We start from the raw sequence: 11919 nt of genomic DNA on the forward strand, positions 1-11919 counted from the left end.
AGCATTTAATAGAGAGAGAGTAAGAGAGACATAGACTCAGCTGTTACAATTATAAAGATCTTTTTCTGTTGTTTCAACATATGGATATCGTTTTAGTATCATCTATATTTAAATTATTAGCTTATGTAAAGGTGAATACCATTTGAACTCTAGATTCGATTAAGTTCATGCCTTTTAGGCAAATGAGTTTTAGATCATAATTTGGTTGCTTGTTGGTCGAGTTCTTGCTTGCTCTAAAAGTAGCCTGCTGGTAAGTGCACGAGAGTCCAGGAAAAATCCAAGCTCAGATGCTTCTTCAGTCTTTTCCATCTGGTGCTAAACTTACCACCTTTCACATACCTACAATTTCGAGCATCTTAACTTCTCCCATCCCTTCAAATTGAAGGGAACTGTTCACATTGAAGTTGAGAAGCACGAAATGCTCATCAAATGTACATGTATTATTACTTGCTTCTCCTCGATGTATGACAAACGATGAATCTTTGAAATTTTTGGTGAGTACATAGTCCAGTACAGTAAATTCATCGTCTGTCTTCACGGTTGCAAACTCATTTTAAACTACCAACTTTTTCTTGGCTTTTGCCCGCTTCTTGTTTTCTTTGTTCGGCACAGGAGGGAGTTAAGCAGGGATCTGCATGCACTAGGGATTCTTCTGTGCCACTGTGTGAGACCTGGAAGACTTGGAAGCCGTTCAAATGGCATTACTTTCGTTGCATTCTGAAAGCGCTGTAAAGCCTGTTACTGTGAGCAGCTACTATTCCTACTCTCCCTGCCAGCTTCCACTGGAAGATAAACGCACCAGATTCACGTCCTATAGAAAGTTCCATTGGTTATAACCAGAAGTAAACATCTGGAGAATCCATTTGACACTCGCATACAAGACCGCAAGGCCGAATTCATGAACTTTTAGGCATGATTTGTCTGGGACCTTTGTTTTGTTTTTTTTCTTCTTTTTTTTTTTTGGTCTTCTTCATTTTTATGCTATTTTACCCCACTATCTCTTTTTCTTCACTTACTCCTTCTTCTGCTTTTCTTTTATTCCCCTGATTTTTTTTTGTTCCCATTCTCTATTTTCTTTCTCATTTTCTTCTCCAGGATCGGCACACAAATGTATTCCTCAAGTGGGGGAATGATATTGACGGCTAGCAGTAGAATGCCGACATCGAGTTCAATCCTCCTTGTGTTGATGAATAAGTCTTGATTTTCCCTCTTTATCATTTTTTCTTTGTTTCTTTATTCTCCATTTTTTTTCTCTTTTTTTCCTATTTGTTTGTTACCCTAATTTCTTCTTCATTTGAAGCTATTTGTATTATATTTTTTTTATTATTGCACAGATACTCAGTCTGTTGGCTCCTGCTGATCCACATTAGGTTCTTGATTGTTCTGCGATCCTCCACCAGTTTAAAAGAAATATCCCAAGTGAAATTAATTAATTCACTTTCATTTAAAAAGTTTCCAATTAACTAAGTAAGAGAAGCATTTGTGACTACCCCAAGGAACTTAATGTAACTATTCATGCTAGGGCAAGGGAAGAGCATAATTTTTTTTATGAGGATGGCAGAATTAAGGTTTCTAAATTTTGATACGAGTCGAAATATCATTTTTCAAAATTTTTATATAAGACAAGTAAAATTTTTTAAAATTTACATGTAAATTTTTTTAAAAAAAAATTGAGGTGGGGCGAAATAGTTTAATTTGGTATTTAATTGTTTTATTATTAATCAACGTCAATATTTACACCAGTTTCCTGAGTAAGAAGATAGTTTTTTTTGAAATGTTTGTTTTGAGAATATAGTGTTCTTCTTATAAAGGGGTTTTAGTAAATGATGTTTCTAAAAGGGTTTAGGTCAAAAAATTTTATATCAAAGATCATTGAAAAGGGAAATTATGCCGGACGAAGATCCATATGTTATACCAAAATTGCTCACCATGTGCATTATTTGATCATCAAAACAACAAATGTTCATGCAGCATTGAACTTGTAGTATTACTCTTTCTCCATGTACTCAGACTTGGAGAATATCCTACTTGCACTCTTTCTTGTTATGTCAACCAAGAAACTTAAGAGTGAAAAAGAAATGGCAGAAAAAAAAAATAATAATTTACCGGCCAATAAAATCCAGAAACCATATAATAAAACAAAAAAAATGAGTTCCTTCAAACGGATTCCTGCCTCTTGTTGCCTATTGCAAGAGTATTCCCCCTCTCCAGGATCTTAATGCATGCTTTCTATCTAAAGGATCATTTTTTTCTAGAGCTCATCAGGCAAATCACTCTTAAATACCAACCATGCTTCATTTGTATATTTATCACTATAATTTATAATTAAGAAAATGAGAGCTACTTATGTTTTTGTAGGAAAGATAGACTTAAGCAGGCCACCTACATCTAAATCACTTTTTTTTTTTTTTTTTATCTCCTGCAAATTGAAAATCTTAAATCCTACACCTACTTAGTTAGAATGGAGCCCCTAAAAATTGGTATGTTTGTTAAGACAAGCTATATTTTCTTCTCATTCTTTTAATAGTAACTGTGTTATTATTATATTTTTTAATCTAGTGAACCTCTTTGGAATTTTTAAGAAATGCATCAATAACCAGCTAACACAGGGCCAGCAGGTATCATCTAAGGATCAAACAGACCATAAATTAATGAGGAAAGCATGATTAATCTGCAAGGTAAATAAGGAGAGGAGAGTGAGCTTCTGAAAGGAACCTAAAGGCTAAGAGATGTCCGTGGGTCTGATTTATCGATTTAAAGACACAAGCTGGATCCAGTTAGTTGCAGTTACCAAATAATTAATTGGATTTGGTCTGCAAACACGGTTGCTGACCAAATCGGACTCCATTTATCATCTGATCGGGAAATCTGACAGGAATGTGGATGACTATTTGCAAACGTTGAAAGATCTTTGGTTAGTGGGACTCAAATTAAAAAATAAATAAATATTTGAGTCTAAATACGAATCCGAATCCGAATCCGAATCTAAGTAGGCGCCAACGGCAGACAATCTGAAGCAAGTAGTAGCGGTCAGCATGTGTGTATAACAAGCAAATTTAGCCAGACCTTTGCCCAGAATGTGTTTGTAAGAAAAAGTGAAGATCATTAATTTATGGCGAATACTTCCAGAGTCAATCAAATCTAATAAAGCTTTTACTTAGTAGCATCCATAGAAATCAAACTGAAAGCACGTCGTTAATGCGATGCTCAAATTGAAGGGTGTACCGTAGAACCACCCAAATGCCGAAGCAACTTTGGAAACTAGAAGCCGAGAAAAGGGTTTTGCTTTGCATCTCGCGAACCACCTAATAAAGCTTTCCCTTTAAATTGAATACAATATTGAAGAGGGGGCCGATGGCCCATGAAAAAAGTAGTTTTAGCTCTTAACTCGTATCGGCATAAATCGGGGACTGGTAGTTTACGGGTTCGGGGTGCAAAAGGGCTAGATCCAGAGCAGCTTCCACTATATCTAAGTCCGAATCAGGTAATACTGTTGTTGGATCCAAATCCAGAAAAAAGAATCAATTAATTCTACCTGAATTCAGGCATATATTAGTTCATGAGCTCATATCCACTGCATGTGATGAGCAAGTGGTAAGAAAAAAAAATGTTAAGAATATCAAGTTGAAGATCCTTAATCAAGTCACAAGGTTGTCATTTAGTTGCTCGTTTTATCATGACGTTACAAGGCTCAACGGTTAGGCTGATGATCTCTCCCGACTTAAAATTTAATAAAAAAAAGGGTTGACCAAAAACAAAGCTCAAAACATGTTGGATCTGATGAAAAATGGCAGGAATTCATATTCACAACAGACTTCAATCCAGATCAATACAAAGTCATATCTTTGGATACTAATCGAAATCTAAAATTAGATTCGATCAGAGAGACCGGAAATCGAATTGAATATCCGATTAAAAGCCACCCTTTTCAACTTCTAATCGAATTGCGGAGCCTAGAGACTCCAACCTGGCGATCCAACCAAGAAAAATTTTGGCCTTTCGCTTTACGCTTGTTTCACGTGGCATTGAATTTGCAAACAAAATTTAACCATTAAACTCTTTCTAGATTCAGATCTGGCTTATAGATAATGGACAAAACCATCTTGCTCCTACTTGCTGTTGCTAAATTCGTTCTTTTTTCAAGTCCTATACTCTGCAGCTTCAGCTCGTTGAAGAAATGGTGCCCATAAGAGTTGAATCCTGAGACCCTTTCTCACTCTACCAACTCCTTTTGATCTAAAATTGGTCTCCTTCAGAAAATGAAAAAACCACAGAGAGTTAGCTTCACACAAATGGTTTTCAAATGATATGAGTCCCATCTGCCATGCTGAGTCTGTCGACAAGATGCGAAATTAGTGTACCAATTGCCCCAGACTTAGGGATGGACTTGAAAAACTCATTATTTTTTCGTGTCAGTTCCTTATTTGATTCTGTTAACCATGGTTAAAGTAATAAAACGATGAACGTGTTAAGATGTATCAATCCCATCTGCCATGCTGAGTCTGTCGACAAGATGCGAAATTAGTGTACCAATTGCCCTAGACTTAGGAATGGACTTCATTGTTTTTTCGTGTCATGATCAGAGTAGTTGTAGCATCGCCTTCAGCCCTAGTGGGGTTTAAAATTTCAAGCCTGCAAAACGGGGAGCGCCTGCCTGAAGAAATACTGGTGAGATCCTTTAACAGATTCCCTGCTTTGATGTTGCAGCAACCAAGGTGAAAAGGGGTAGGAGTTTGGTGTTAGGAGAATGGATGTTGTCTCCAGGTAGATGTGATGATCGCAGCCCATATGTTTGTTTTAATTTTCCTGTAAGAAGTCAATAAAAGGTTGAATTACATCGTCCAGAAAGGAGGAGGAGCACCGAGAAAGTGGGGGAGCGGAAAGAATGAAGCAGCAGCTGGGGCCTAAGCTGAACTGTTTCCAATGCAGTCAAACTCAGTACCTTTCGTAACCGAAGCCTCTTCCCGATCACGCATGGCGCATCTATCTGCAATGACGCGAAAACCAACAGATTCTTAGCATTAGAATATTGCCATGCTTAACCTCCCCCTCTATTTTTTCCTTCTGGTTGGTGGGGCTGCTCACCTTCTTTTGGTCAGGTCTTGAGCCGCGGCAGCGATACCAGCAAACCAACCAACCATCTTCCACTGATGCTGTTGAATGCTGCTTCTGCTGCTCTTGCTGCTGCTGCTGTTCCACCAAAGGGATCTGCTATCCTTATCACTCACGACGAGTTTACTTCGTTGCCCTCGCTTTTAGTCCTTAAGATAGACAAAGTTTAAAGCTACCTACCAATCAAAAGTCTTATGGCTAATTTCCCCTTAACAGAAAAACCGGGAGTTTGGTTGTGCATTTTGCTTGGTGAGCAGCAGCTCCACGTTAATGACCAATAGAAGACGTTCATGCCGCTGCCGTAATCTTTCTATGTTATGTCACACAAGCTAAAGCGATAAGCCAACTTATTGATTCAATAGGTAATAAGTTAGATAGTCTTAAGAACCGCGCTTGTTCATGACGCATTGTCTGTAAACGAGTCGAACGGCATAAAGAAATGGTTGTTGGAATCAATGGTATTCCACTAAAGCCATTTGAGAACTCAAGGGGCCTTTCGGAATTTCGTGCGCAGAGCAGAGGAGGAGTCCCCTTGTGTTTTTTTAAAAGCACAGTTGATCGAAGAGCCGAGGTCCACGCCTCCAATGGAAAAATCCCCACTATAGTTGAAAGCCCCATTTGGCCAAACCTCACCGCATTTGTGTACTTCCCCCGCTTCCCAATTACACTTTTAAAAGCGGCCTCGGAAGCAAAGCCCGAAGCAGAGAAAAGCACAAGGAAGAGTGCGTCTTGGTTCTGTTTCTTTCTTCGTTTCTTCGACTGCATTGTGTGAAGAAGAGAGGAGAGATAGGGAGTGGATCATGGCAGCGGTGGATCAATCATCTTCTTCATCAAGGCGGTATTTTGATTGGTACCCACTTGAGGAGACGGCCATAGACACCGAACCGGCGGTTGCCCTCCTGCCCTCTGACTTCCACCACTCATTCGACGCCCTTAGCGTGAGCGAAGACGGCGATGACACTCTGGCGTTGAGGCCTCTGATGAGGCGGCCGACGCCGAAGAAGAAGGTAAGGAAGGTCCTGAAATCTGTGATCAACAGCGTCATCTCCTGCAACAGGCACCCTTCCTCCTTGGACCACCCTACCCTGGGAAGCAGGGTCATCGGCACCCTCTTTGGCTACCGCAAGGGCCACGTCCATTTCGCCTTCCAGAGCGACCCCGGCTCGATACCCGCCCTGCTCGTAGAGCTAGCCACGCCGACGTGCTGCCTCGTCAAGGAGATGGCTTCCGGTCTGGTAAGGATCGCGCTCGAGTGCGAGCGCGAGCGCAGTGGGTGCGGGGGCCAGAAGGGTCGCAGCAGAGGGAGGCCGCTGCTGCAGGAGCCGGTCTGGAGGACTTACTGCAATGGCAGGAAGAGTGGGTACGCCGTGGCGAGGGAGTGCACGATGGGGGACATGAGGGTGCTAAGGTCGGTGCAGGCCATCACCATGGGTGCAGGGGTGCTGCCTGGTTCAGGGCCAGAAGGTGAGCTCATGTACATGAGAGCGCGGTTCGAGAGGGTGGTGGGCTCGAGGGACTCGGAAGCGTTCTACATGATAAACCCCGATGGGACAGGCGGACCCGAGCTCAGCATCTTTCTCCTCAGAGTCTGAGTCCGATACTTCCTCCCTGTGACAGTATATCTAATGTTTAATGTTTAGATGGAGGGAAAAGGAGAGGATACTCATGGATGGAAAGGAAAAAAATTCTACCATGTTTTATTTATTCCTTTTTTTTTTTTTCATTGCTTTGTTGGTGGCCTTCTTTCTAGTTCTTCGCGATAGAGAATCATAGATTGACTTCTAAATAGAGCTGTATTTGGTATCTAATGGACGACGTGTTGTTTGAACTTTGAACGAAACTTAAACTAGGAGGGAAGGTAATCTTGATAGAAGAAAGATTGCGGGGATCGAAGATTGTAAGAGCTAGTACTTGAGAAATGGAAATGACCTTTCTTCATTGACTTGTTAAGTTGCTTTGATCTGCTCTAAAGTTGTAGGCAGGAGAGATTTCATATCGAGTCACCACCAACAATCCTCTCGCTCGAAATTTGAAAATATCATCGGTACCTCTTAGATCTATTGAATTATCAGTATTTGTCTGTTAAAAGAAGATTTGGAACAAATTAGCCTAAAAAAGGTTTCTGCTAGAGGAACAGGTGAATTGTTTTGGAACATATTTTCTGTTTTCTATGAGAAAATTTATTCTACATGAGTTACATATGAACTAATCATATCTGTCACGCTTTTCTCAATAATTTAATTTCAGAAGTACATGGACTAAAGTGCACCTTTATCTCACACAATTTGTTCTGCAATGAACAGTGGATTGGCACCTAGCTAAGGTTAATGGAGAAAACTGCTTCTGACCTATTGTTCAATAAGGTTGTCTATTCCGAGATCATGAACAGTGGATTGGCACCTGAAGAAACTGCGCTACTCCATTTTGCCTCCCGAATGAATGTGATCCGCAAGACCAGAGTTGGGAATAGGCTGCACTTGTTTTTGGGCAGAAACCATGTTATGTTGCTTTCTCGAATGCCCAATCCCTTTTGTGTTTCTTTTTTCTAATTTGAAAGAGAAGATTTCTGCATTTACCTTCTTTCGTGGAGATGAATTGGGCACCCGATTAGGGAACTGGCTCCCCACAAGACATCGACTGTTCTGAAGGTCGGCGAGACTCTCGACGACGAGAAAGTTGGAAACAACTCTGATACTCGAATAGTTTCTTGGTCGCTTGAACTCCGCTTTCTTTTGTGTCTTTAAAAGCTGTGTCCGCGTGTGTGTGTGTGTGTGTGTGTGGGAGAGAGAGAGAGAGAGTTGGAAACTGACAGGTGGGAATCATCCTTCGCGCTGCTTCTGCATAGCACAGCCAACCTACTCTGCTAGCTCATTCCTTTTTGAAGATGGCAATTTCACTTTTCTGGCAGCAGTGAATTGTCAGCAATAGTGGCTTATAGCAACTGGGTGTCGGTGTCACTTTTGCAAGGGTTTTTGAGGTAGAACAATGAAAAGAAGCCGTGGCCGAGGAGTTCAACTCATTGGAATATATGTTTTGCCAATCTTTTTCTGATTTCTTCCTGTAGCAGTTTGCTTCTTTCATCTTCCGATGAATTTGGACTGCACCTTATGTGCAGGAAGTTTATTTTGTCCAGCCGATCAACAGACGTTCTGCAGAGAGATCTTCCATCTCTGTCATTCCCACTTGCCACCATTATGAGCATTCACGATGTACTTTTAATGAGCTGGCCATTATGCGCATTCATGATGTGCTTTTAATGAACACTTCTTCTATCTCCTATTGAAAATTAATGGCCGCAGACCGCGATTGAGAACAAGGCTGTGCGATCCTCCGGAAGGTGGTTTGGCAGATGAATAAATCAATCAGTGGTTGTCTACTATTATATGCGGCCGCCTCCCATTCTGCTGCTGTTGAGAGACCAAAGCAGCGGACTCCATTTCTATGATCTTCGGTGATCCAAAACCTTGTGGGGTGGAAGCGAGTGTTGTCAGCTTCTGTGGCAAAAAGAAACGAGGAAAGGAGGCTGCAAAAGCAAGCATTTTCTTTTTCTGTGTAATTAAATATTTTAAAAGTCATTAATTAATTTCTAAATGAAAATGAAAAAGACTGATATGGTCCAATCCATGATTTCGAGGATTCTGATGCTACTGTGGGTCTAATATTTAGAAATTTTTTTAGAAAAAAATTTGAAAATATTATGTATGGCCATCATTGGTCACCCTTTTTTTTTTTCCATCGATGACAGCGACGCCGTTTCATAAATTTGTCCCAACCATGAAGTTGGAACACGATCAAGATTCCTGGAATTTTATGTTAGTGTTCTTATGCTAAGTGGCTATAAAAGGTTTAAATTTGACTCAGGTCTAGTATTCATTGATCAATTTGACTCAATTGAAATGAAGTAGTCAGATCTATATTTAAACTCCATTTCATACTCTATTTTTCAAAATCGAGTTTGAATGCAATTGTTATAAACTCCGACATTTATATGTAATCATACTGGATCTTTTTTTAATACCAGTCTGATATTGGACTCAGATTCAGTTATTAAATTGCATCAAATGTGTTTACTACTCGTATCCAAATTTCTTTATCAAATCTCACTAAATAAAGTTACACCTTAAGGAAAAGCAGCTTATGCCAGAAAAACGACATAAGTTTAAATGCCATGACCTATATAACTTGCTTTCATGGCAAAAATTTTATTATAAAGTACCACGCTTTGGTAGGAGGCATGAAATTACAGACCTCTGATTTTTCGTATGTGACTCGAGTTTAGCCGAGTTGAAACAAAAGGGAAGCAAGAAGATTTGAAGGGGAGACTTGCTCTTAAAAGACAAATTAGTATTCTCTCTCTCTTTCTCTCTCTCTCTCTCTATATAGATATACATATATTGTGTGTTACTCAAGCCTCGGCTCGTTCACTGTTGAGAAAAAGAACAAGTTCTCGTTGCCCATCCATGTCGGGACACCAACTCGCGTTCCATGTGCTATTTAAAAAGAAGAAACAGCGTCCAGCCAACGAGAGAAAGGACAAATTCACAGTGTCCGTGTTCACCTGGAACGCACACCTGTACCATTGTCAACGTTCAAATCTACTGGGACGCGTTAAAAAATTGTGTCCAAACCAAATTTGGGTTGGCTAGAAAGGATTCTCGGGGGTGGTCAGCCAACAGAACAAAAACAGCAGAGACAGGGAGTACTGCAGGGTCCACTCAGTGGCAACCATTGTCCCTCATAGCAATGATCCTTTATTTGGCACAAGGCGTACGTTCGTAAGCTTATAGACAAGCAGCAAACACAAGAATCGATCATTCACACTCCTAGGTCAAAGCAGGAGTTTACAGTGATGTAGGTTGCCATCGTTAAACATAATCAATGAGCAAACCCTTTCTCAGCTAGAGGATCAACTCATCTGAGAGTTGATACTAATGAATAAAACATGAAAGATGGAAAGAGAATTGATCAAACAGAAGAAAAAGGAAGAATTCCAATTACTGATCAACTGCCCGTAATGGAAGAGTGAAGACTAATCATATATAAGTAGAGGATTAAAGAAACTAAAATAGAATATAGAGATATCTGAAAATAATGGTCCAAATACCCAATGAATAAAGTGAATGAATCTAGACTAATGATTGAACCAAATGAATCACAAAAACCTGTTCATGATCGGCCATATGCATGTCTCCAACCCTTGTCGGGAAGACCTATACGGAGAAACGTAAGCTGATCACACCACTTCTCATGAAAAATGTCAAGTGTGTCGGCGTGATTTTATGCTTCTATGAAGAGTCCAAAGGTGGCTAATAGCTGTCAATTTGGTATTTCTGTTTCTGCAACCTTTTGTCTGAAACTGTAGATAGGTTAATGATTTTTCGTTGGAAAGGTTGAAAATGCTAACAACAGCTCATAAATTGAAACCACGATTACACAATGAACAAAAGATGAGTTTCTTTGCGAACTTTCATGTAAAGCATAATGCACATCAACATGAACTTGGTGAAAGAGCTCAGCCGCAAAGGCCATAGTTAACATCTTCTAGTGCTGAGATTATGTGAGAGGGGAGGTGAGGAGAGAAGGAAAATCATTAAGAACTGTTAAGGAAATTGGTAAGAGCGACAAATCCATTGGAGAAGATAACGACAATCAGAAAAAAGATGAAGAGCTGGTAATTGAAGATTATCTAATCTAGGCAAGAAAGATGTTGCCTATGATAAAAACAAAATTTTTTCCTATAAAAGGAACTCAATTCTGTCATTGTATATCATCTTCTTCTTCATCAATAAGAATACAGTCTGAGTGCCTTCTAGCCGTGGACGTAGGCTTTATTGTATCAGAGATGAAAAACAGACTGTGTCCTTCATCAAAAATCACTCTGCTCACAATGGTTTTTCTGTTGCTGGAATACTGGTAGAACAGAGGAAGAACAGAGCACTTTTGGCTGTCTGATTCACAAACCAAATCAATCACTATAGGTGTCGAGCAGCAGTTCATATGATTTATGAATATCTGTAGATCATTTCAGTGGATTTGCAGATTTTTTGAAACATCGAGGAAGTAGCGCTTCAATTTTGAAACGCCGCTGGTTGCAAAACAGGACAAACAGGGCAGCAACTGTTTTTCGCCCCATGTTTCCAACAACCGGCATCATCCTCATAGGTGATTTCTCTATGCGAAATTACTCCTTGAAGAATCGCCACTCTATTACGCTTCAAATAGTACCAAGCACGACAAATTTCGTGCTTCGAAATGGCTGCAATCGTTGATTTTTCCAATGTCTCTTCTGTTGCGTTCTGCTGCTGTGAGGCAACGCTGTTTGCCGTTTCTTCTTTTCCATCGGCCAGCGTCTTTGATTCAGGTGATCTCTCAGTGATATACTATCACGAGCAGGAACTATTTTTTTACTACGCTTCCATCGGTATCAAGCTCGACCAGGTTCGTGCTTGAAAACTTTAGTTTTTTTTGTCGCCATTCCTGGTGATGTTTTTCATTCGTCCTTCCTCCTGCTTATCATTTTATCGGCAACTGTTTACTGTCTCTCTTGCTGCTGTAAAAAATTTAGATGGCATCTTCTTTCATGCTTATTTTTCCTTATCCTTGTACTATCAATGTTGCAAACTTCATCTCCCTGGAGCTGAAAATTTTCTCCTATAAAAAACACAAATTTTGGCATTGATTGAGAGCCAAGATCTACAAAGATTTTTGATGGCAAAGTTATTACTCCATCAGAATTCATTGATGATTTTTCTTCTCAAAAAGAGCCCAATCCTCATTTTACTGCATGAAGAAAAACTGATCGCCTAA

The 11919-nt window shown here is 40.0% G+C and overlaps 1 protein-coding gene across 1 annotated transcript; it reads left to right on the forward strand.

Annotated features, from left to right (window-relative positions):
• The first annotated feature begins 4621 nt into the window (after nucleotides 1-4621).
• LOC116259114 (protein MIZU-KUSSEI 1-like) lies at nucleotides 4622-7050 on the forward strand. The gene is made up of 2 exons (XM_031636757.2): nucleotides 4622-4764; nucleotides 4846-7050. Exon 2 carries the CDS (start codon nucleotides 5913-5915, stop codon nucleotides 6702-6704), a length of 792 nt encoding a protein of 263 aa, XP_031492617.1. The 5' UTR covers nucleotides 4622-4764; nucleotides 4846-5912; the 3' UTR covers nucleotides 6705-7050.
• The last annotated feature ends 4869 nt before the right edge of the window (nucleotides 7051-11919 follow it).

The sequence above is a fragment of the Nymphaea colorata genome, chromosome 8, assembly GCF_008831285.2.
Source record: "Nymphaea colorata isolate Beijing-Zhang1983 chromosome 8, ASM883128v2, whole genome shotgun sequence".
NCBI lineage: Eukaryota > Viridiplantae > Streptophyta > Magnoliopsida > Nymphaeales > Nymphaeaceae > Nymphaea > Nymphaea colorata.